This window comes from Dromiciops gliroides, chromosome 1, assembly GCF_019393635.1.
Source record: "Dromiciops gliroides isolate mDroGli1 chromosome 1, mDroGli1.pri, whole genome shotgun sequence".
NCBI classification, from domain to species: Eukaryota; Metazoa; Chordata; class Mammalia; order Microbiotheria; family Microbiotheriidae; genus Dromiciops; species Dromiciops gliroides.
The window spans coordinates 632,503,551-632,529,380 of NC_057861.1; the positions used below are offsets into that span (position 1 = coordinate 632,503,551).

General features: G+C 38.9%; 1 protein-coding gene across 4 annotated transcripts in view; it reads right to left on the minus strand.

The window, feature by feature from the left end:
- The window catches only part of LOC122755822 (phospholipid-transporting ATPase ABCA3-like), a 111,639-nt gene that overhangs the window by 19,304 nt on the left and 66,505 nt on the right, over window positions 1-25,830 (minus strand). For all 4 annotated transcript variants that reach the window (XM_044004685.1, XM_044004702.1, XM_044004694.1 and 1 more), the window contains 8 exons: window positions 19,879-20,060; window positions 19,291-19,434; window positions 15,906-16,035; window positions 7,753-7,907; window positions 6,727-6,882; window positions 6,069-6,279; window positions 5,290-5,440; window positions 1,710-1,808 (listed from right to left, as the gene is read on the minus strand). In XM_044004685.1, coding sequence (XP_043860620.1) covers window positions 1,710-1,808; window positions 5,290-5,440; window positions 6,069-6,279; window positions 6,727-6,882; window positions 7,753-7,907; window positions 15,906-16,035; window positions 19,291-19,434; window positions 19,879-20,060 — 1,228 coding nt within the window. The remainder of the gene's footprint in view (window positions 1-1,709; window positions 1,809-5,289; window positions 5,441-6,068; window positions 6,280-6,726; window positions 6,883-7,752; window positions 7,908-15,905; window positions 16,036-19,290; window positions 19,435-19,878; window positions 20,061-25,830) is intronic.

The following is a 25,830-nucleotide window of genomic DNA, read 5'->3' on the forward strand; positions in this document are numbered from 1 at the left end:
TTGCCCAGGGTCACACAGCTACTAAGTATCAAGTGTCTGAGGTCACATTTGAACTCAGATCCTCCTGAATCGAGGGCGAGTGCTTTATCCATTGCGCCACCTAGTTGCCTCAAACCTACTCCTTTCAACGTCATTTTTCTTTCTTTCTTTCTTTCTTTCTTTCTTTCTTTCTTTCTTTCTTTCTTTCTTTTTTTTTGGGGGTGAGGCAATTGGGGTTAAGTGACATGCCCAGGGTCACACAGCTAGTAAGTGTTAAGTGTCTGAGGCCGGATTTGAACTCAGGTTCTCCTGACTCCAGGGCCGGTGCTCTATCCACTGCACCACCTAGCTGCCCCAATGTCATTATTTCTATCAAGGGCACCATTATCCTTTCAGTCTTCCAGGTTCAAAACCTTAGTGTCATTCTCAACTCACTCCCACTCATCTCATATATCCAATTAATTGCCAAAGCTTTTTGTTACTAGCTCCGTAACATGCCTCACACATGTCCCTTTCTCTCTACTTGAATAATGACCACCCTGGTTCTGGCCCTTATTATGTCTCATCTGAATTATTGCAAGAATCTCTTAGCTGGTCTCCCTGGTTCACATCTCTTTCTACTTGAATTCATCTCCCAGTTTCTAAATTGATTTTCCTAAAGTTAAAATATATATCATTCCCTCTCTCAAAAGAAAGAAAAAAGGTCCAGTGCTTCCCTATTGCCTGTAGGATCAGATATAAACTTCACTGTTGGGCATTTAAAGCTCTTCACAGTGTGGCCCCTTTCTGCCTACCCAGGCTTCTTACATAGAAGGTGACACTTGAGTGGATGCTTTAAAAACAAAACCAGGGACTCTGAGAGACAGAGGGGGATTATTTCAGGCCTGGTGGATAGCCTGTGTGAAGGCACAGAAATGGATGAGATCATCCACTCCTGGTGTCTGGCTTCAACAAGCCCTTTCTCCTAAAAATACATTTCCTCAGTGTAGGGTTTTCAACCTTTTTTCATTAATACAGAAAACTCAGTCTGGCAGCAGTAGCAGCAGCAGGGGCTTCAGCAATTTGGTCTCAATTAACATCTGACGATCAGCCTGCTCTCTATATAGTATTGGACAGTTTTTACAAGAGGTGGGTCAAAAGGAGTTATTCTTATTCCTATTTCACACAAACAGGTTAAAGTGACCACAGTTACCAAGTGATTAAACTGACACCACAAAACCCAGGTCTTCTGACTCCTGGTGTCAAGAGTATTTTGGACTATACTTTGCTGCAGATGTCTGAAATCAGTGTGAGAATCCTCCAATTATTTATCAGAGTACTTATTATTTCGTATAATAATTCTGCGAGTTATTAAGTTATTAATTCTGCCAAATATTCACCTAGAGAAAATCTGGACTGGGAAGACATTCTTCATAAACTTTCTCTTGGCACAAATGTCTGAACTAAAGATTTAGCTAGGTATCTGTCACATCATAGTAATAATCACAATAATCTCTAGAATTAATCTAGGGTAAATTATACATATTTTAACCCTAGGCATTCCATTATCTTTTTATAACATTATTTGTTCAGTCATTCCTCATCTCCCAAATCAATTTGCCCATTTCTGTTCCAGAGACAGACAGTTTAAGATACATTGAAAAACAATAATTCTCCCTTCAATATTTTCACCATCTCTACTCCTAAACTCTAAGTGACCCTAGCAACAAAGCTCAGAGTTCAATACGTACCTAAGGAAGACTTCTTCCATGGTGGTGACAGATGCACCATAGCTGGCAATGCCTAGCTCTTTCTGCTTCAGTTCCAATTCAGTAAAGAGAGTTTCAAACCTAAGAGGAAGGGGATTGAGTGAAAATGATCATTTAGATTGTCCTTTAAAAAATTCATTGAAAGGACAGGTATTTAAGTATGTGAAACACATAAGAAATATGAGCATACAAGGAAAATAAAACAAACTCAAGACTATATTATTTTTGTTATTTAACAATTGTTTAGCCCCACTACAAAAGGTGCATCAGCTTTATCACAGCAATACCTACTTTTTACTTTTTACCTTTTTTGGGTGTGTGTAAAACATGAACTTGTTGATTTTAACTTCATGGCTATTGTCAACACATATAATGGTGGGGTTTTTTGGTTCTGCTTTCTTTAATCTGTATTATTTTATATACATATTCTTATATTTCTTCTAATTCTTCATATCTATAATTTCTTATTTTACAGTTATATTCCATTATCTTTTTATAACATTATTTGTTCAGTCATTCCTCATCTAAGGCAGCTAGGTGGTCCAGTGAATATAGCACTGATCCTGGAGTCGAAAAGACCCAAGTTCAAAATTAACCTTAGACTTTTTTTTTGAGGCAATGAGGGTTAAATGACTTGCCCAGAGTCACACAGCTAGTAAGTGTCAAGTGTCTGAGGCCGGATTTGAACTCAGGTCCTCCTGAATCTAGGGCTGGTGTTCTATCCACTGCACCACCTAGCTGTCCCTAATCATAGACTTTTACTAGCTATGTGTTCCTGGGCAAGTCATTTAACCTGTTTCAGTTTCCTCAACTGTAAAATGGAGATAATAATAGCACTTACCTCTCAGGGTTGTTGTGACAATAAAATGAGATCATGTTTATAAAGTGCTTAGCAGGGTACCTGCAACATGTGGCTATATAAATGCTAGTTATCATTATCATCATTATTTTCATATACCTAGTTTGTTTTCAGTTTTGTTTTGTTTTGATTATTATAACTAGAGCTGCTAGGAACTTTTTTTTGGGGGGGTGTAACAAGTTTTTTTATTTTTTTCCTTGTCAATAATCTCCTTGGAATATAGTAGCAGCAATGGGACTGCTAGGTCAAAGGTTATACATTTTTCCAACTCTTATTATCATTCCACATAATTTCAGACTGCTTTCCAAAAAAAGTTGAACCAATTTAACAACTCTACCAGCCATGTTGATGGTATGCCTAATTCATTATAGCCTTGACAGCTATTTTTAAATGCTCTTTTAACAAAAAATTGGCGGGGGGGAGGGCAGGGCAATGAGGGTTAAGTGACTTGCCCAGGGTCATACAGCTAGTAAGTGTCAAGTGTCTGAAGGCAGATTTGAACTCGGGTCCTCCTGAATCCAGGGCTGGTGCTTTATCCACTGCACCACCTAGCTGACTCTACTGAATGTTCTTGTTGATTATCTTTGCCAGTTTGGTAGGAGTGGGATCTCAAAGTTATTTTTATGTGAATTTCTTTGATTAGAGATTTTGAATTTTTTTGGTGAGATTATTGATAATTTGCATTTCTTCTTTTGAGAATTACCCCTTTATATCCTTTGACAACCTAACAAATGGAAAATAGCTTTTATTCTAATGGAGTTGAATCAGTTCTTTATAAATTTTGGCTGCTATACTTTTATCTGATGTATTTGATGCAAAGATTTTTTTTTTGGATTTCAAAGTTTTTATTTCTTCAAATTCTTTAGGTGTGTTTGGCTGTGTTGCTCCTCATTTTTATAAAAATCCTTTGGATGGAAGTAGGGCAGGAAGAGCAATGCCTGCATCTCCAGTGACTTTTCAGAATGAGCATATACATGCTTCAGAAGCTAACACTAGAGATGATTGTTTTCAATATAATGCAGTAAAGTTTTAAAGTAACAGGTTGTGTTTTTAGATGAACTGATGGCTACTCTGTTTACAAAAACATTAAATTAGGTGGTGAGAGACCCCTGTCTGAAGTGTACCTCCTTCCTTTTCTTGGCAAGCCTTCAAGGCTCACCTTGGCTGCTACCTTTCCTGATCCCTCTAGTCATCAAAGCTCTTTCTCAAATTATCTTCTATTCACTTATCTGTGTAAATGCTGAACCTGTCCAGTAGAAAGGAAGCTACATCAGCATAGGGACCCAAGTCATGTTTGGTCTTCATATTCCCCAAGCCTAGCACAATGACCAGTACACAAAGGGCACAAGCTAAATGCTTGATCAGTATGGCTTGGTTCTTCAAGCTGTTGATGTTTATCAGTTTCTCTTTAGCTGCTGATGACAGCTATCATGATAAGGCCCTGGCCTTTCTCTAGCCACATCAGATCCTCCTTTGCTTATTCATTATCCAATTTGAGCTACTTTATGTTAGGTCCAACTTCATTCCTTGGGCTATGCCTGAAGATGACTAGCTATTTCTCCCTTCTGGTAACATCTTCAGTATCTCCTAGATCAGAATATTTCACATGTGGAAGATTTTTTTCCACTTTTGTTGGTTCATTTTCTTGACTTTTTCTTTACATAAGAGACCATTCACTTTTTTGGGGGCGGGGCAATGAGGGTTAAGTGACTTGCCCAGGGTCACACAGCTAGTGAGTGTCAAGTGTCTGAGGTTGGATTTGAACTCAGGTCCTTCTGAATTCAGGGCTGGTGCTTTATCCACTGAGCCACCTTACCTAGCTGCCCTGAGGCCACTCACTTTTGACATTCTTTAGTTGTTCTTTAATTTTCTTCTCTGTACTTTTAGCTACTCATGGGGTAGAAGGGGTAGATTGTAGAATACAACTGTCTACAACTTCCAACCTACCAATTTTCCAGAACTCAATTTAGGAAATGTTCAGATATTATCTTCAGCATCTGATATCTTTATCTTCTTGTAAGAATGAGCCTCCAAAATCTCTCTATATGGCATGATGCTTATATGGTCATTCTAAACCCAAAGGAATTAATGAACAAGTCACTAATGAACAAATTCCCTTTGGGGATTTCAGATGTGGTGCAGATTTGATAGTTTATGGGAAAGTTAACACTGGATTATGTAATCAAGGAAGGAAATCAAGTGCATTTAAAAAAATCATTCATTTGGAGCTACACCTTAGGGATCTAAGCTTTTTCCCAAGGTGGTCAGTGGAATCCTGTTGGCATTATAAAAGGTGGAGAAGTGCTCTGCTTCAAAGTCTGATCTCACCCAAAAAGAGTTTGGGGAGTACAACAATGCTATGATTTGTCATGTTTCATATGGATAACAACTAAGTTTCTGAACATTCCTTACAATGAGCCAATTCCTTCTTTGGGGCAATTTGGTAGTGTTTGTGTACCAGTAATGTACACATACATTACTCTTCTACAGTTTCCCCAGGGATATCTGCATTCCTGTGGTTTAGCTTTTCATGGTGTGAATTCCCTGACTGCTCACACTATGCATATAGTGTCAACTTAAGTAACATAGAGATCATAGGCCCTTGCCTATCATAACTCATGTACCAAACCTGAGGAATACAGAAAACAACTGTAGACACTGAGCAAATAGAAGACATCAGTCTAGAACTCTTTGGATACATACCGGTGTGCACTCTCTTTGGGGAGGATAAATGATAATTCAGCTCCAACGTTGCTCTCCAAAATGGCATTTGGTATATGGTGATAAACCAGACGAGAAATGTCATTGGTATTACAATGAAGTTCCTTCACTATGATCATATGATACCCTGCACCTGAAAGAAGCCATTTAAAAGACTGGATGAAACCATATGGGTTTTTATAGTTCTTTTCCCTAGGCTGCACCGGGCCTTAAGCTGCTTTGGGAGATGAGATAGAGACCCTCACACAGTCTGATTACATGCATGAAGAGCTAATCTCGGGTGGTCAGCATTGCTACTGAGAATCCTGTGTCCTGTTCCTCACAAGAGGGCTTGGGAATATGATTCTGGGGGTGATTGGCTTAATAAAAAATAATGTATTTTTAGAAAGAAGGTTGCCAAAACGGTGAAACCAACTAGATAAAGAAATTCCATTAGATTAATGTGCTGAGTATTAGAGTTGAGAATAAAGCTATCTATAGGGGAAAAAATCCATTCTCTGGAACATTTACATACTCTCCAAGACAGATTTCTTTTAGACACTAACATGCTTTATCTTCACAAATTTTCTATCTAGGACCAAGGATCCAGGACCAAAGAGTGGAAAGTTCAGTCTAAGAAAGCGTTTCATGATCAGATTTCAGGAACTATGTGTGAAGCGAACCTACAAAATAATTTACTTATTATTCTGGGGATCAGATGCTAGCTCAGCAATGAGGAAAAGGAGTTGTGACACCCAGTTTTCCTCCCTTGTCTTCCTCACCATATTTGTGCTTGAGGAAAAGTGAAGAACCACAACACTGCAGGTCCCCCTTGGCCATTATAGCAATTCGGTCCCCCAAAAGGTCGGCCTCATCCATAAAGTGTGTGGTCAGCACAATGGTGCGGTCATTTTTCTGCTGCTGAAGGAGATCCCAGGTGGCTCTCCGTGAAACTGGGTCCATGCCTGATGTCGGCTCATCTAGCATCACTACCTACAGACCCAAAAGGGACAGTTATAAGACTAGTCAGATGGTACTGTGCCACTTACCAAATCAGGTGGAGGTCCTGTTCTGTATGTTCTTCTCCTGTTGGTGACAATGATCTGGCCCCCCATGGCCCATTCAGGGGAGTACAGTGAGTCTTACTTAGATATGGAAGCTGATATATGAGATACATTATCTGCCAGGCATTCCCTTTTCTGGCTGAGGTGAGAGATGAGGCAAGGTCAGTTGTCTAAGGACAGACAATAGGCCCAGGACTAAACTAGAATCAAAGATCCCCTCACTGGTGTGACCACCCTATACCTACCTAACTAATGATCTGATTGACCACTGAGTATATCTTGGTAGAGAATTGGTTCATACCAATTCACTTAGGTCTGTATCAGCTAAGGTTTTTGCCAGGCTGCAGAGGGGACCTGGTTCCACCCAATACTGTACCTTAGAGCCTCCTATGAGTGCGATGCCAACAGAAACCTTGCGTTTCATGCCTCCACTCAGTGACTTTGAAAGGGAGTGGCGTTTATTCTCCAGATCAAGAATGTTTAAGATGTGATTGACTTCTTCAGGACATTTTTGCTCAGATAATCCTTTCATCTAGGAGACCAAGTGAAGGAGAGAATTTTAGACTGGGGCTTTCTGAGAGGAGCTGGACCCAGCACAGTGGAACTGATAGAGCATTGCACTTAAAAGTCAGTAGCTGGGGCAGCTAGGTGGTGCAGTGGATAGAGCACCAGCCCTGGATTCAGGAGGACATGAGTTCAAATCCGACCTCAGACACTTGACACTTACTAGCTGTGTGACCCTGGGCAAGTCACTTAACCCCAATTGCCTCACCAAAACAAACAAACAAACAAAACCCTCCCCCAAAAAGTCAGTAGCTGGGGCACCTAGGTGGTACAGTGGATAAAACACTGGTCCTGGATTCAGGAGGACCTGAGTTCAAATCTGGCCTCAGACACTTGACACTTCCAAGCTGTGTGACCCTGGGCAAGTCACTTAACCCTCATTGCCCCACAAAAAGAAAGAAAAGAAAAAAAAGAAAAAAGGGAAAAAAGTCAGTAGCTGTAATTTCATATGCTGCCTCAGAGACTTATTAGCTGTGTGAAGATGGGCAAACTACTTAACTATTTATTTATTTGTTTGTTTTTTGGGGGCAATGAGGATTAAGTGATTTGCCCAGGGTCACACAGATAGGAAGTGTCAAGTGTCTGAGGCCAGATTTGAACTCAGGTCCTCCTGAATCCAGGGTTGGTGCTTTATCCACTGTGCCACCTAGCTGCCCCCATTACTTAACTATTTAATATCCCCCATGCCTCCCCCCACTTCCTCCCCATCTCCCATCTCTTTACCTCTTTCCACTTCTCCATGGTTCGCTGAAACACATTTTGGGACTCTATAAAGGTAGAGTGTTGACAACCTCAAGCATTCGAGCACAGCAAAAAAAGATCTTTGTTTTAGGTTCACCTGAGCATAGAAGTAAAGGTGCTCAGCCACTGTCATGTAGTCAAAAAGGACATCATGCTGAGGGCATAAGCCGAGGCTCTTCCGGATCTGAACTATGTCACGTGAGATCTCATATCCATCGATATATGCCCGTCCACTTGTAGGGGGAAAAAGACCTAGGAAGAAGCAGAATATGAGACAGGACAGCATTAGTGACAGGACAGTTCAATTCACTCCCCCTCGGCAGCCGGAGTTTAATGTGGGTGATGCTGACCTCTTTAATGTTTCTTGCTTGACATAACATTCCTCTCCCAACCCCAGGAATGTCCAAGGGCTGTCTCTTATGCCTAGAACATTCTCTCTCTTAGTCTCCATCCCTGGATTTATTTATTTATTTAAAGTTTTGAGTTCCAAATTCTATCCCTCTCTCATTCCCTCCTTCCCTCCCTCCCTTCTCCCTTCCCTGAGGGGGTAAGCCATCAGATGTAGGTTATACATGTACAATTATGTAAAACATATCTCTGGCTTTCTTGACATCCTACAAGTCCCAGATAAAATCCCACCTTTTGTTAGAAGACTTTTTTTTTTAATGCTAGTGCCTTCTCTCCAAGATTATCTCCAGTTCATCCAGTCTATATCCTCTGAACACAGTTGTTTGAATATTGTCTCTTCCCTTCCACTGTGAGCTCCTTGAGGGCAAGGGCCTTTCTGTTTCTGTTTCTGTTTTGTTTTTTTTTGCTTTGTTTGCTTTGGCTTTCTTTTATCTCTCAGAACTTGCCTGGCCAATGGCCTGTGCTTAATCAATGCTTGTTGACTTGACATGACTTGAACCCTACCCTTCTGGCTTATTCACAAAGACTAGCTGAATTCCCCCTTTTCAGAAGGAATGTACTAGGGCCTGGGAGAAACAAAGGGAAAAACAACAATGATTACTAATTTTTATGGAGACAAAACACAAAATTGGTCAAGAAATTTTAAAAGTAAAACACTGACAAGTACTAAATTCTTTTCTCACTAATTGTATGAAATATTTTTTTAAAAAGCAGAATAAAGACAAAAATGAAAGGGATTCATCAGTTTACACCAGAAGAGAAGTTTTGAGTTGGTTTTGAAGGATGTGAGAAACATGAAATATAATTTAAATGAAAAAGAATATAAAACTCTAACATAATGAGAAGCGTTTTATATATGGCTTATGCAATTAATCTCATTAACATTAGTTGCACTTCATAAATTGGGCATATAAAGTGTGAGTAGTAACATTCATATAGGCTTTTTTTTGGGGGGGGGGGCGGAGCAATGAGGGTCGCCCTGGGTCACACAGCTAGTAAGTGTCAAGTGTCTGGGGCTGAATTTGAACTCAGGTCTTCCCAAATCCAAGGCCGGTACTTTATCCACTGCACCACCTAGCTGCCCCATTCATATATGTTTATTGGTAGGAACTCCTTGGTCATAGTTAGGGGACTTTAAAGCAAAGTGACTTAGCTAGATAAAGGGCCTTGGAAGAGAGAGAGATCTCTCTCTGTGTCTCTCTCTCTCTCTCATTACCTTAGACAGGCTATATCTGAATATTACTTTGGGAATCATGGTCCTGGCAAATTTGGCAGTTGTGTTAATTCATCAAATAGGATTTTAGGGGGGAACCCCCCCAAAAGATGAATTAATTAACCACTACAGCATGGGGATAATGGGTTTTTCTCTTTATCTTATTCCTGCCTTAATCTTTCTGAATCCATCCTCTTCCACAGCAGACAATTATTTTCTTAAAGTGCAAGTCTGACCATGTCACTCCTTGACTCCAACTCCAATGGTCCCTATTGCCTCTAGGAATAAATTGCCTTTCCAGCCCCTTTAAGCTACACACCAGCATGAGCATAACTTATACCTCACCATCACTCAATGCTAACAACTTCATGATCGAGAACTTTGAAATTCCACTCTCTGACCACAACTCTCTCCTCACTCACACTAAACCCAAGCTTCTCTGGTTCCTTGAACTATTTTTCTGCTCCCAGTCCATCTTCTCATATGTAGTCTTACTTAATTCCATATCAAGCTTTGACCCCATGGTCAGCTACTTTATTTGTACACTAGCTATTACTGTAGAACCCCCTGTTCCCCTTCTCTTTTGCCACATCTATCCAACAGAGTCTTATCTTTGGGTAACCCTGACCAAGCTAATTTCTCTGCTTCTGTTCCAGAGCTGGTGAAAAATCACACAATCAAGCTGATTTCACCCACTTCAAATTCATGGTACATAACCTCAGGAGGAACCACGCTACTTTTCAATAATCCTCGTAGTCTATTCTTATTGACTCCCTGTATATCTCCAAAGTAATGGGAAATATTTTCTTATCTCCTCCTTACCTCAACTGGCCTCCCAATCCCCATCACTTATAGTAGATGACCTGATCTCCTACTTCACAGGAAGACTGAGGTTGATTAATGTTATCTCTTTAAGTCCCATACTTGATTCCTCAAAATTTCTCACTATAATCAGTTGATTTTTCCTCATTCCTTTTTGTCATAAAAGGAAATATTCCTTACTTTGCTGTAAGGTAAAAACCATACTGTATGCTTGGGGGGGGCGGGGCAATGAGGGTTAAGTGACTTGCTCAGGGTCACACAGCTAGTAAGTGTCAAGTGTCTGAGGCTGCATTTGAACTCAGGTTCTCCTGAATCCAGGGCCAGCTGCCCCCCACACTGTATACTTTTACAAAACAATTGCTTTTTATTCTGAACTTAAGAAACACCAAACTGGGCAGCAAGGTGGTGCAGTGGATAAAGCACTGGCCCTGGATTTAGGAGGACCTGAGTTCAAATGTGGCCTCAGGTACTTGACACTTCCTAGCTGTGTGACTCTACCCTGGGCAAGTCACTTAACCCTCATTGCAAAAAAGAAATACCGAATAAAATGGGTATAGAGTAAAACAGAAAAAGAGGATTGCAAATGAAAATGAGGATCTGTTACATACAGCTTGCCCTTCTTTTTAAGTATATAATCAATTCAATATATAATTTTCAAAGCTGTCTTGCTTATCTGTGATTCTTTCTATTCTCTTCTATGCATTTAAAAATGTTTCAATAACCATCTTTTCTTTCTTCTGTGGTGAGCTATCCTATCACTAAACTTCCTCTTGTCTGCCACCACATTAAAAAATAAAAACAAAATTCTCGTAGCAAACATGAACAGTCAAGCAAAACAAACTCTCACATTGTCTATGTCTGAAAATGTATGTTTTATTCTGCATCTTGGGTCTATCACCACTTTGTCAAGTTGTGGGCACCAAGCTCTACGACTGGTCCTCTGGAATTGTGGTTAGTCATTTCATTGATCAAGTTCTTAAGTCTTTCAAAGTTGTTTGTCTTTACAATGTTGCTGCTATTATAGAAATTGTTCTGGTTCACTCTGCATCAGTTTATCCAAGTCTTCCAGGTTTCTTTGAAACCTTCCCTTTTGCAATTTCTTAAGTTGTAATAATATTCCATATCCCCTTTGTTTCTAGTTCTTTGATACAAAAAGGGATGTTATAAATATTTTTTGTACATATGGGCCCTTAGTTGTTTTTTTGTTTGTTTGTTTGTTTGTTTGTTTTTTTTGTGTGTGTATATGTGAGGCAATTGGGGTTAAGTGACTTGACTAGGGTCACACAGCTAGTAACTGTTAAGTGTCTGAGGCCAGATTTGAACTCAGGTCTTCCTGAATCCAGGGCCAGTGCTCTATCCACTGCGCCATCTAGCTGCCCCTTGGGCCCTTAGTTTTTTTCTCTGATCACACTGTGGCACAGATCTAAGTAGTGGCTTTTGCACCCTTGATATCACTTCCCTCTCCTTTCCCACTTCTTCCAAGACTTAGTTCCAGCAGTCATTTCCTTGCTCATCAATCTTCACTCTCTCTCCACCAACTGCTTCCATTGACCTTTAGCTATGATCTGTTCTCTGTAATCCTTAAAGTCTTTTACTTGCTTCTTCTAGCTTGTCCAACTTCCCACCCTCCCATTCCCATCCCTCTCTTTCCCTTCACTGCAAAACTTCTCAAAAATGTCATCTACAATCAGTGCTTCCTAGTTCCTTACTTCCTACTCCCTCTCCAAATGCCTGCTACCTGGTTTTTCCATCCACCAATCTACTGAAACTATTTTATCAAAGGTCACCAATGGCCTTCTAATTGGCAAACACAGTGGTCCTTTCATAACATAGATGATCATGAAGAGATACCTCACCAAACAAGAGAGTAGTCAGAGAAGATAAGAGAGCCCAGGACAGAGCCTTGATGGACAACCATGTTTAGGGGACAAAAGAAAGATGATGATCCAACAAAGGATGCTGAAGTGAGGAGAGGGGGCAGAAAGAGACAGAGAGAAGGGAACAGAGTAAAGACTGAGAGAGAGAAAGAGAGAGAGAGAGAGAGAGAGAGAGAGAGAGAGAGAGAGAAGAGAAAAAGAGGATTATAATCACAGAGAACAAAATTTCAGAGTTGGAAGGAACCTAAGGGGCCTCGTGGTTTAGTGCACACCTGAACAAGAATCCCCTCAACAGCATCCTAGGCAAGCAGCCATCCAGCCTTTCTTTCTTTCTTTTCTTTTTTTTTTTGGTGGGGCAATGAGGGTTAAGTGACTTGCCCAGGGTCACACAGCTACTAGGTGTCAAGTGTCTGAGGCTGGATTTGAATTCAGGTCCTCCTGAATCCAGGGTCGGTGCTTTATCCACCGCGCCACCTAGCTGCCCCCCCAGCCTTTCTTTAAAGACATCTGGATAGGGGCAGCTAGAGGAGCCCCTCTAGAGCAGGGGTTTTTCACATATCTTGTGTAATGGACTCCTTTGGCAGTCCAGTGAAACCTATGAATCCCTTCTCAGAATGCATAAAATATACACAGGACTAAAAAGTAAACCAATTACACTGAAATTCAGTTATCAAAATATTTTAAAAAACAACAAACAAGTTTAGAATTCAAATTAAGAACTCCTGCATTGGGGGCAGTCTAGGAGGGGCAGCTAGACGGTGTAATGGACAGAGTTCCAGATGCCCAGATGGCACAGATACTTATTAGCTCTATGGCCCTGGGGAAAAATCACAATCTCTGTGTGTCTCATTCTCCTGAACTATAAAACGAGGATAAATAATAGCACCTACCTCCCACATTTACTTGGACAATGGCAGAAAGAAAAACACTGTATACTCTATGAAGGTCACTGCAGAATTTTCTCTGACCTCCTGACCTCTGTACTTTTAAAAAGATGTTTCTTCAGTTCATTAGTGTCATATAAGTCACTAGAGGAGAGAGTATTGAGGCAGAAAGAGTGGTAGTGGTCATCAGCTAGATTGCAAGGGGTTAAAAAGCAAATGGGGTGGTACAAGAAGAGGTGAGGAAATGGAGTCTATATAATATTTCTTAGGATTTTAGCAGTCAAAGGCAGACGAGATATAAGATGAGACCTTGAACAGGGTTGGGGGAAGTTTTAGTTTTTTTTGAGAGAGAGATTGGGGCAATCTTAGCATGTTTATAGATAACAGGGAAAGAGCTGGAAGATAAGGAGAAATTGAGGATGACAGAAGGAAAACATCATCAATGGGCCAAGATCCTAGAACAGACAGGAGGAGACAGGGTCAAGAACACAAGCAGAAGGGTTAGCTTTAGCAAAGAGAGTTAATGCCATTTCTTCCTTCAAGACTAAAACAAAGGAAGAAAAGATAGCAAAGTCAAGACAACAAGCATTTATTAAGCACTTAATATGTGCCAGACACCATACTAAGCACTGGAAACACAAATATAAGCAAATGATAACAACAATCCTTGCTCTCAAGAAGCTTAAATTCTAATGGGGGATGACAACACATCAAGGCAAGCTGAAAAGATGGGTTGAGGGGAAGAGAAAGGCTAACATCTTCAGAGTGAGGCAACAGAAGAAAGGAGATAATGTTGATGGCATCTGAGGTCTAGAATTTCTTAAACAAGCACTATGATTTCCAGTCTCTGGGTCTCTGCTCATGTTCTTTTTTGTTCTGGGAATCTCACTGCCTTGTAAAAACACTTATTAAATTCCTACTTATCCTTTAAAACCCAACTCCAATGCCACCTCCTCCGTAGAGCTTTCCCTAATCACTCTTTCCCTTCTGACTTCAAAAAAAGGTTTGGATTAGAAGTCCCTTTATTTCTTTGATATTCGATGAATCTGTAATCATATAAATGTGGGTTCACTCTCTCCTGATGGTTCTCGCCTAGGTTTTTCTTTCTTTCTTTCTTTCTTTCTTGTGGGGCAATGAGGGTTAAGTGACTTGTCCAGGGTCACATAGCTAGTAAGTGTCAAGTGTCTGAGGCTGGATTTGAACTCAGGTCCTCCTGAATCCAGGGCCGGTGCTTTATCCACTGTGCCACCTAGCCGCCCCCAAGATATCCTTTTTGATAGTGGCAGACACCCTGAGTCAGTATTCATCGTCCTGGTTAATGCTTCACCTAACATTGGTAAGCAGACAGTTGTTGAAGAGAGTTATCTCTGTGGTTCCATTTGTTAAGGAGTCTTGTATGATCTTAACATGAGCTTGAGAGATTCTGGTTTGGAACAAAATCTTTAAAACTATATTTTATTAAAAGACTTTGGAGTCCAAGATACTAGAGTTCTAAAAAAATGAAAACAAAAACAACTATATTTTATACCTATTGTGGCAAATGTTTGCTTTGCTAACAACAAAAAAAAAAACCCAATGGGATTTCATAATCCCACTGTCAATTCTGTGACTGAGAAGATAAGATCTACTAGAAAGAAATGTTCAGTAAAACCTGACTGTTCCCTTCTCATCTTTTTTAAAAAAATCAAATATCCCTTTGAAAAAAATATAAATCATTCCCATAAAATTTTATAAAGATGAGAAAGTAGGCATATGGGTCAGAGTTAGAGATGTTCTCTTGATTCCTTTTTTGGGGGTACTTATTTTTTGTACAATTTTATTTATTTCTCCTGCCTGAGATATCTTATAAATCACTCTCTCAATGCTGGCAAGATTGGGTTGCCACCAACATAGATTTCCTCATTGCATAATTGGCCTGATCCTGTTGCTTTTTCTGACACTGTCTTCCTAAGTGCCTTTTAAATGTTAAGCTTCCAATTTTGGTGGTTCCTCTGCCACTGATGATGATAATAATAGATAACTATAGAAACATTAAAAAATTTGCTACATTAAAAATATATTTGTTTTCTTGCCATTTTCATTTGTGAAGATACTTGGGATGATGTGGCTCATTTTGGTTTCATGCAAAGCTCTCTTTAGACTTTGATTTTGCTTCTATTTTTTTTCTGTTTTATAAGATGATACAGCTTATAATCTTCCACCATTCTCTATAGTGTTTTATAAATTTGGATTCAAAATTGGTAATGCCCTTATCTACCATCTTCTTTCTGCTTGGCATGAAGATCAAATGTTTGTTGATTGAAGTGATTTCTAGGCTCTTCTGGCCTCTTCCTTGCAACGATCACTTTATTTGGTCTCAACTTTTCTAGGAAATGTCAATCATCCAAGTCTTTAATCTTTGCCTTTTTACATATTGTACTTTTCCACACTGGTGGCCCATTTGTAAAGATGAAGTTAAAGCTGGGGCAGCTAGGTGGCGCAGTGGATAGAGTACCAGCCTTGGAGTCAGGAGTACCTGAGTTCAGATCCGGCCTCAGACACTTAACACTTACTAGCTGTGTGACCCTGAGCAAGTCACTTAACCCCAATTGTCTCACTAAAAAAAAAAAAAAAAGAAAGGAAAAAAAAAGAAAAAAGATGAAGTTAAAGCTATTGCAATTGTTTAAGTGTCTCTTACCTTTAACTCATTTCAAATGTGATACAGATTTTGATATGATTCACAAATCCGTTAAGGTCCGACTCTACAAACATTTACATGTAACATGCCTGATGTACTTATCTATGTTTGTGTTTTATCTCCTTACCTTACAATAAGCTTCATAAGAACAGGATCTTTTCTTACTTAAACTTGGTATCTCTCGTAGTACCTAAGCACAGTAGTCTGCACACAGTTATGTGTTTTTAATAAATGTTTGTTAAATAAATAACAATGAAAAGGACTGAAATAGAAACAACTCAACCTAGGCAGGAAAGTAAAGGCTTGGTGCTAACCAACATCTTTAGATTATAGAAACACGAAGGGTTGTCCAGCATCATTGATCCTGACCTGTGAGGATGGACAAGGTGGTTGTCTTCCCTGCTCCATTATGTCCTAGGAGAACAGTGATTTGCCCCTCGTACATATTCAGATTCAGGTCTCTTATTGCTTCTTTTTTCTTATTCCTCACCATAAACATCTGTGGGAAAGGTAGAGAAAGGAAATTTACATAAAACTCCGGGACTTGTGAAGGGGTTTACAGAAAGTTAAGTATTAACCAACAGTTTTCATTTGTAAATACAATACTTTCCCCTCTTTGTCAGTGTTTAACTCATTTGAAAATTAACATATGAATTATAATAAAACAGATTCTGGTTCAACCACGGATCCCAGTGAGTAGCAAGAGATGTTAACCTGGGTAATAGTGTTTAGGGGAATATACTTTTTCTTTAGGGGCATATACTTTTTCTTTTGCCCTAATCTGTTTAACATTTTTATTTATGTCTTTGATGAAGATATAACTGGAATACTTATGAAAATCTGAAGCTGGCATAAAGCTTGGAGGAATATAATTCACATCAGATAACAGAACTAAGATCGATAGCCTGGCAGACTAGACCGTGATGAAACTTAAAAGGGATAAAGACACCTACACAGGGTAAAAAAAAAATTAACTGCACATGTACAGGATGGATGAAACATTGCAAACTGATTTACCACCAGTAAATTCTACTCTGGTCTAGCTGGTGTTCCACAATATTCTCTCCAGTTGAGGGGAGGGACAAAGGGTTGGGTCACTTAATTGAAAGCAAACAGAAAGCCCAGATTAAGCTAGAGTTAAACAATCCTTTGATCTCCTCAAAGGGTATACCTTTAAGTAGCAGTCTCCTCCCACTCCAAACAAAAATTTAATTCAATTCCTAGATTGTTTTAACTGAAGTCTATTATTCAGAATGGCAGAAATGACAATCCAACTATACTTTTTCCTGGACAGATTGCGGCTGGAGTCTTGTGTTTAATTTTGATTGTCATATTTTAGGAAGAAAAACTGGAGTGTTTCCAGAGGTGGTCAGGATGGCAAGAGGACTCAAAACTATACTTCAAAAGGAAAGTAACTTTCAATGTTTAATTTAAAGAACAGAAAACTTGGGAAGTGATTTAATTATGGTCTTCAAATATTTGAAGGGCTCTCATGGGGACAAAGGATTAGATTTATTCTGCTTGGTCCAATACAATATAATTCAATCCACTGGGTGGAAGTTACAGAGATGCAGATTTCAGCTTGACAGAAAGAAAAGCTTTCTGCCATTTTAGAGGTGTGTAGAAATGGACTATATTGCCCTAGGAAGGAGATATCTTTCACTAGTTTTTTTTTTTTTGTTGTTGTTTGTTTTGTTTTGTTTTATTTTGTTTTGCAGGGCAATAAAGGTGACTTGCCCAGGGTCACATAGCTAGTAAGTGTTAAGTGTCTGAGGCCATATTTGAACTCAGGTCCTCCTGAATGCAGTGCTTTATCCACTGCGCCACCTAGCTGTCCTATCCACTGCATCACCTAGCTGCCCACACTAGTATTCTTTCTTTTTTTTTTTTGGGTGAGGCAATTGGGGTTAAGTGATTTACCCAGGGTCACACTGCTAGTAAGTGTTAAGTGTCCGAGGCCGGATTTGAACTCAGGTCCTTCTGAATCCAGGGCCAGTGCTCTATCCACTGTGCCACCTAGCTGCCCCTTCACATGAATATTCTTGGGTGTTTTTTTTTTGTTTTTTTGCGGGGGCAATGGGGGTCAAGTGACTTGCCCAGGGTCACACAGCTAGTAAGTGTCAAGTGTCTGAGGCTGGATTTGAACTCAGGTACTCCTGAATCCAGGGCTGGTGCTTTATCCACTGCGCCACCTAGCTGTCCCCACATGAATATTCTTAAAGAAAAGGCTAGATTACACTTGTTTGAGATGTTGTAGAGGGCATTCATGATACAAGTTGGATTGTGGGGTCCCTTTTGTTTTTTCCCCCATATCTTTATTTTATTTTATTTTTATTTTTTTAACATATAAGGTATTTTATTTTTTCCATTACATGTAAAGATAGTTCTCAACTTTTGTCTATATAAGCTTTACAATTTCAGATTTTTCTCCCTCCCTCCCCTCCCTCCCCCCCTCCCCTAGACAGCAGGTAATCTGATATAGGTTATATCTATATATCTATATACATAGACATATAGATATATATATATCTATACACACACACATATATACACACAATAACATTAATCCTATTTCTGCATTAATCCTGTTATAAGAGAAAAAATCAGAGCAGTAATGCAAAACCTCAAAATAGAAAAAAAAAAAACAACAGCACCCAAAACAAAAGAAATAGTATGGTTCAATCAGCACCTATACTCCACAGTTCTTTTTTTTTTTTTCTTGGATTTGGAGATCCTCTTCTATCACGAGTTCCCTGGAACTCTTCTGTACCATTGCATTGGTGAGAAGAATATAGTCCATCACAGTAGGTCAACACTCAATGTTGATGATACTGTATACAATGTTCTTCTGGTTCTGCTCATCTCACTCATCATCAGCTCACGCAAGACCCTCCAGGTTTCTCTGAACTCCTCCTGCTCATCATTTCTTACAGCACAATAGTATTCCATTGTATTCATATACCACAACTTGTCCAGCCATTCCCCAATTGATGGGCACCCCCTCAACTTCCAATTCCTTGCCACCACGTAAAGAGCAGCTATAAATATTTTTGTACAGGTGGGTCCCTTTCGTGGGGTCCCTTTTAATGTTGAATGATTGAATAACAGTAAACCCAGAAGAGAGGGTTCAAGAAGACCTATTTTTACTTCCTAATGTAAAAGAATATGAAAGTTTCATAGGAAACTGATTTGGAAATTCCTTAGATTGAAGATATAAAGATAGATAAGAAACTGTATGCCCTCTTTCTACTAATACAAAGCCTATGTTAGCAAGGAAGGAGAAAACTGAGGATGAAGAGTCTAAGGGCTCTGACAGATAAAAAAGAGCAAATGTCAATTCTGTTGAACAAATACACTTCTCTTTCTAGGCTTCTTATCTCTAGAACCATGCTGCTTGTTTTTCCCGGAGGAGATCAAGGTCAAACATTGAAATGCAAAATTCTCAGCTATCTACTGTATGTTTGGGTTTTAGCAGCAAGTGAGACAAGGAAGTGAAAGGTTTTGAAAAGGCAGAAATCACTCCTCACATACACACTGACATACAAACTCACAGTACAGGTTTTCAAGTTCGATTTTACTTCTCAAAGAAAATTCTGCACAGGTCATCATTATAGTCTACATAAAAGTTACTACATTTCTGCAGAATAGAAAGAAATATGTTGTTAATTATGTAAACAAGTAATGATTTCCTTGAAGACATGCTCCTTTAACAATATATTAGTAACAATTCTCAGTCTTAACTGTTACACAGTACCTTGGACAGATGTTTGATCTTTATTCCAGCTACTAAATCTTCAGGTTCAGCCTCAATGTACTCAGTTTTTAGAACTTTCTCAGGATCATCCTCTTCCTCTTCTTTTCCCATCATAGATCTTTGATTCCCACACCAGTAGGAAGGCTGAGGAAGAAATCAAAACTAGATCACCAAAATGGCCAGTTAATGAAAATAATGACAAATTTTATTAAGATTAGAAAAGCTTCAGTCAATGAAACAATATAATCTTTTGAAGCAAAATAACCTTGAATCTGTTCTCTATATAAGAGTATCAAACATTAATGAAAGTGTTATTATTGGTCAAGAAGCAGCGGACGAAATGAAGCCACTCTAGAATAAGGTCATGGCCATAGTGGTAGAACAGGAAGGATTTCTAGCAAACTGAGGGAGATTTCTTTGCTTAATTAGGTTGTTCTTTAGTAACCAATGAGCAGAAGTTAAGGGAAAAAGATAGTTACTCCCTATTCTTCTGTGGCTATGATTGTGGCCCAAGTAAGCAGTGGAGGAAATAAGGTAGTAGGGGTAGCTGCTACTTTCAAAAGACCAAATAATAACATCAGAACTCACCATCAAGAAAAAATACCAGGGCTGGGGCATACCATATTCTCCTGGAAAGACGGCTTCCACATACCAAGTCACCAAGCCATAGAAGGCAGAATCAAATAGCAGCATTATCAGCACATGCCCAAAAGTGAAGTCATCATCAACATTTACTGATTTCATGAGATATTTCCATTGGATTCCCATTCCTGAAGCATAAAAGGGAAGACAATCAGAATTAGTGGTAGGCTAAGACTAGATCAGAGTTGTCCTGAAGCTTCCGGATTTCAAAATGAAGAATACAGGGCAGCCACAAGACCGAAAACTATATAAGCCTGTTCTCTACCCTGCTACTGTGAATCATTTCCTTCTTAAAGTTCTCAGGAATATATTTTTCTTGCTTTAGTTTCTATTTTTTATTTCAATTTTATTTGATAGTATTGTATTTTGGTTCTGAATTCTCACCTTCCCATTTCCCCTCCTCTACCCATTGAAAAAGCAAACAAAACAAAACAAAACAAAACCCCATTACAAATATGTAAAGTCAAGCAACACAAATTCCCAAATTGGCCACATAGGAAAAAAATGCTTTCATGTGTACTCTGAGTCTTGCAGACAGATGCTCTCTATCTCCAAGTGGAAAGCATGTTTCATCATGAATCCTTTGGAATTGTGATTGATTAGAGTTTCTGTCTTTTAGGGTTCAATATCTTTACAATAGCGCAGTTTTTGTACAAATTATTCTGGTTCTGTTTACTTCACCCTGCATCATCAATTCATCTAAGTTTTTCCAAAATGCATTTCAATGAATTCTTGAAAAGTTTCTTCTGCTTTCCCTGTCTGCATTTGCTATACTTCAGTACATTCTGAAATTGCTACCTGGGTGTCCCTCATGATGAACCCAGTAGAATTCTTCATGGTATAGTAGAACAAATCTCTGGATATAGAGTCCTCAACTACCTATGGTGAATGTATACTTTAGGACTACAACTCTGCCAACCTGAAGAAAACTCAGTACAAAACCTGAAAAAGATTAACTCTTATAGACAACTTCTATGGAAATGACAATGCATTTTAGTGTTTTTTGGGTCATTATAAATACAACAGCTTATTAGAGAGGTAGGGACACAAGAGTAAACTTTGAGTAACCTGTATGGCAGTGGTTCTCAAAAGGTATGTTACGGATGCTATATTTTGATGAACATGTCATGAATTGTATGAAATTTACACTTGCAATCAAGTGTGCATATATGAATCATCCAACTCTCCTGTAGTGTGGTATGATTCCTAACAGCAAAGAATCATAATGTGAAATAAACAAAACAAAAAAAAGGGGAAACTAGTGTTATTGATTCCAGAAAAAACTGGAAAAGAAAAAGCTTTATTGAAGATTCCTTTACTCCTCTGATTTACAGTGGACAATAGTCACAAGGGGGTAACTTTAGAAACTACAATTAGGAACTGTTCAACTATGGTCTTGGAAGTGTACAATTCACCAAAGAAAGATTCTTTGACCTTTGATTTTTAGGTGACAAATTTTCCAAATGTACACTTTCCCAATGTACACTGTATATATATATATATTTGTGTGTGTATGTGTGTGTGTGTGTGTGTGTGTGTGGCAATTGGGGTTGAGTGACTTGCCCAGGGTCTTGTCCAGCTAGTAAGTGTTAAGTGTCAGAGGTCAGATTTGAACTCAGGTCCTCCTGACTCCAAGGCTGGTGTTCTATCCACTGTGCCACCTGGCTGCCCCCTATATTTTACTTAAAAAACCCCAAACAATCAGGGGGCAGCTAGGTGGCACAGTGGATAGAGCACCAGCCCTGGAGTCAGGAGGACCTGAGTTCAAATCCGGCCTTAGACACTTACTAGCTGTGTGACCCTCGGCAAGTCACTTAACCCCAATTGCCTCACCAACAAAACAAAACAAAACCAAAATAAAAAAAAATAATCATCTCCAGACCATTTCAGAAGAGAGAGACACCACGGGCAAGAGGAATTTGTAGTTGAACCACTTTCTGGCTTGCCTGGAAATCCAGATTTGAATTGCTGTTTAGACTGTGCAGCCTGAAGGTAAAGTCTGTTCAACAGTCCCATCTTTGCCTTCTGGGGAGAATGTGGTAGAAGCAAAGGGTTATGATTTACATTTTGAATCTTTGTTAGTGTGTGCCTGTGAATCTTTTATGCTTCGGACATTTCTTCTGTGATGGAGGAAGAAAATGGCTGTTGCATACCTGATATCTACACTTTGTGCAATTAATGTCCTTCTGGAGGGGGCTCTGTTAATTTTTTTTAGGGGAGAACCTGGACATAAACTATTCCTAGGCTTTAATGGATTTCCCCTGCAACTCCAGCATAGCAGCAATGAGGCAGCATGAGCATGAGAAGGGTCTGATCCCCTCTCTCTGGGAATGGGCTTCCCCATGGCTGAGAGGTCCATGTGTGTCCTGAGGAAGGTAGGTCAAATGAAATAATATTATTTAAAGGACTATATAAATGCTAGCTGTTATTGTTATTATTGGCTAGTTGAAATACATTTAACATAATTGCTCTAAAAATAGAAAATAAAATTGTCATCCCTTTTATTATAGTACAATTAGAACTGGCCACTCTATACCTATCTTTGACCCAAGGCAAGCTAATGCTCAAATTTCAAATTAAACCTTTCAAATACAGTGCGTGGCACAGAGTAGGCACTTAATAAAAAGTCTGTTGACAAAGAAGATGAATTACTTTCTGCCTGGTTCAGGTCAATTAAAGCACTAAATCTTATAACAAATTGTTTCTCAACTCTAGGGTGAATAATTATACCTCAAAAAGTATTTTTTTTCATTCTAGAAGGCAGATCTCAGAAAAACCTGGGAAGACTTAAGTAGACTGATGCTGAGAGAAGTGAGCAGAACCAGGAGAACATTGTACACAGTAACAGCAACATTGTGTGATGATCAACTGTGATAGACTTAGCTCCTCTCAGCAATACAATGATCCAAGACAATTCCAAAGAACTCATGATGAAAAATGCTCTCCACATCCAGAATAAAGAACTGTGGAATCTGAATGCAGATTAAACCACAGTATTTCTACTCTTTTTTTTCTTTTTTTGAAGTTTTTTCCTTTTGTTCTGATTCTTTTTTTTTTAAACAACATGACTAATGCAGAAATGTTTAATGTGATTGTATATATATAAACTATATCATATTGCTTTCTTTCTTGGGGTGGGGGAGGGAAGGGAGAGAGGGAGAAAAATTTAGAACTCAAAATCTTATAAAAACGAATGTTGAAAACTACCTTTACATGTAACTGGAAAAAATACTATTAAGATGGAAAAAAAGTATTTTATTCATTCTAGCAGAGGCTCAAGTTCTTTGTTATCTTGTCTTCAACTGGATTCAGTAAACATTTATTAAGCACCTAATATGTGTAAAATACTATTCAAGGTGCTGGAAAAGTGACAAATTTTATATAAAACTCCATCTATGCCATCAAAACCCTTAATGAGCTGGTCTTACTTAACCAGGAAAGACAGCTGGCCAAGTTATTTATGGAAATAAAGTATTAACACAAAACTAAAGATCACTAAACTCCCACTCTTTTTCTTTCTTTTTTTTTTTGGAAGCATATTTTTTCTCTTCATTTTTCTTGCTTTTTGGGTGGCAAGTGGGGGAAACATGTCTAATGCAGAAATGTGTTTTGCCTGACTTCATCTGTATAATGAATGGATATCATATTTCCTGCCTTCTCAATGGGTGGGAGAGGGTTTGCAGGGAGGGAGGTGTGGTAAAAAAAAAATATGAAAGTTTTTTAACAGTCGGTTAGGATAACTGAAAGACGCCAGTTTTTTTAAGGACCACCCTTTCGGGGAGGAGACCAATGGCATGAGCTACGCATGCCAGTCCGCCTGCTGCGCACGGCAGACTGCCTGCTATGCACTCGACTTCTGGGGTGCGAGCTTAAAAGGCAAGGAGAGAACAGAAGTGGGGACTTTTTCCTGCTCTGCTGGTCTCCTGACTGCGCTGCACAGGCTGATGCTGACGAGAGTTCGACTGGGCCCGGCTCGCGGTTAGCAGCAGCACGAGCTTGATACGGTCTCTCTCTCTCCCCAAAGGTGGCCTTCAGCTTTTGGTGAGTTTTACACGGAATATAGACTAAGCTTAGACTTAAGACGATTTGTATTGTATTTCTACTTTCCTATCCTTCTAATCAACATCACCTTGTGACTACTATACAATAAAAGCTCTAACTAGAAAACCAGAAGCTTCTTCCATTTACTAGTTTGGGAGATAAATTAGAGAAAGGTTAAAGAGGGGAGATTTATGATCTAATATCCAATTTAAATCTCACAGAGGGAATGTGAAAACTGAAAATAAAAAAGATAATTGAATTTATTTAAAAAAAAAAAGGAATCAGCTAAGCCATATCTCTGACAAGTAGCCATCCAGGCTGCTAATTAAATAATTTCAGTAATGAGGAGCTTGCTACCTCTCAAGACATGTATGTCAAGTAACAGTGTCTTTCATTGTTTGAGATCTTTAACTTTAAATGGTCTTCCATTTGTTAAGCCTGAAATATATCTTTTTTAAAAATTAATAAAGTATTCTCTATTTTTTTCCGTTACATGTAAAGATAGTTCTCAACTTTTGTTTATACAAGGCTTTACAATTTCAGATTTTTCTCCCTCCCTCCCCTCCCTTCCCCCTCCCCTAGACAGCAGGTAATCTGATATAGGTTTTATATACACACACACACACACACACACACACACACACACACACACACACATACATATATACATTTATATATACATACATATATACATATATATACACATAATAACATTAATCCTATTTCTGCATTAGTCATGTTATAAGAAAAAAAATCAGAGCAATGATGAAAAACCTCAAAATAGAAAAAAACAATAGCACCAAAACCAAAAGAAATAGTATGGTTCATTCAGCATCTACACTCCGCAGTTTTTTTTTTTTTTCCTTGGATTTGGAGATCCTCTTCTATCATGAGTTCCCTGGAACTCTTCTGTACCATTGCATTGGTGAGAAGAATACAGTCCTTCACAGTAGATCAACATTCAATGTTGATGATACTGTGTACAATGTTCTTCTGGTTCTGCTCATCTCACTCATCATCAGCTCATGCAAGACCCTCCAGGTTTCTCTGAACTCCTCCTGCTCATCATTTCTTACAGCACAATAGTATTCCATTGTATTCATATACCACAACTTGTCCAGCCATTTCCCAATTGATGGGCACCTCCTCGACTTCCAATTCCTTGCCACCACGTAAAGAGCAGCTATAAATATTTTTGTACATGTGGGTCCCTCTCCCCTTTCCATGATCTCTTTGGGAAAAAGACCCAAAAGTGGTATTGCTGGGTCAAAGGGTATGCACAGCTTTATCGCCCTTTGGGCATAATTCCAAATTGCTCTCCAGAATGGTTGGATCAGTTCACAGCTCCACCAACAATGCATTAGTGTTCCAATTTTCCCACAGCTTCTCCAACATTTGTTATTTTCCTTTTTTGTCATTTTAGCCAATCTGATAGGTGTCAGGTGGTACCTCAGAGTTGTTTTAATTTGCATCTCTCTAATCATTAGAGATTTAGAGCATTTTTTCATATGGGAATAGATAGCTTTGGTTTCTTCATCAGAAAACTGCCTGTTCATATCCTTTGACCATTTCTCAATTGGGGAATGACTTGGATTCTTATAAATTTGATTTAGTTCCCTATATATTTGAGATGAGGCCTTTATCAGAAGTACTGGCCACAAAAATTGTTTCCCAGCTTTCTGCCTCCCTTCTAATTCTGGCTGCATTGCTTTTGTTTGTACAAAAAATTTTTAATTTAATGTAATTAAAATCCATTTTGAATTTTATAATATACTCTATCTCTTGTTTGGTCATAAACTGTTTTCCTTCCCACTCTTTTTCTAACTAAAAACCTGCCAGCATGGGTTTCCTTTTAAG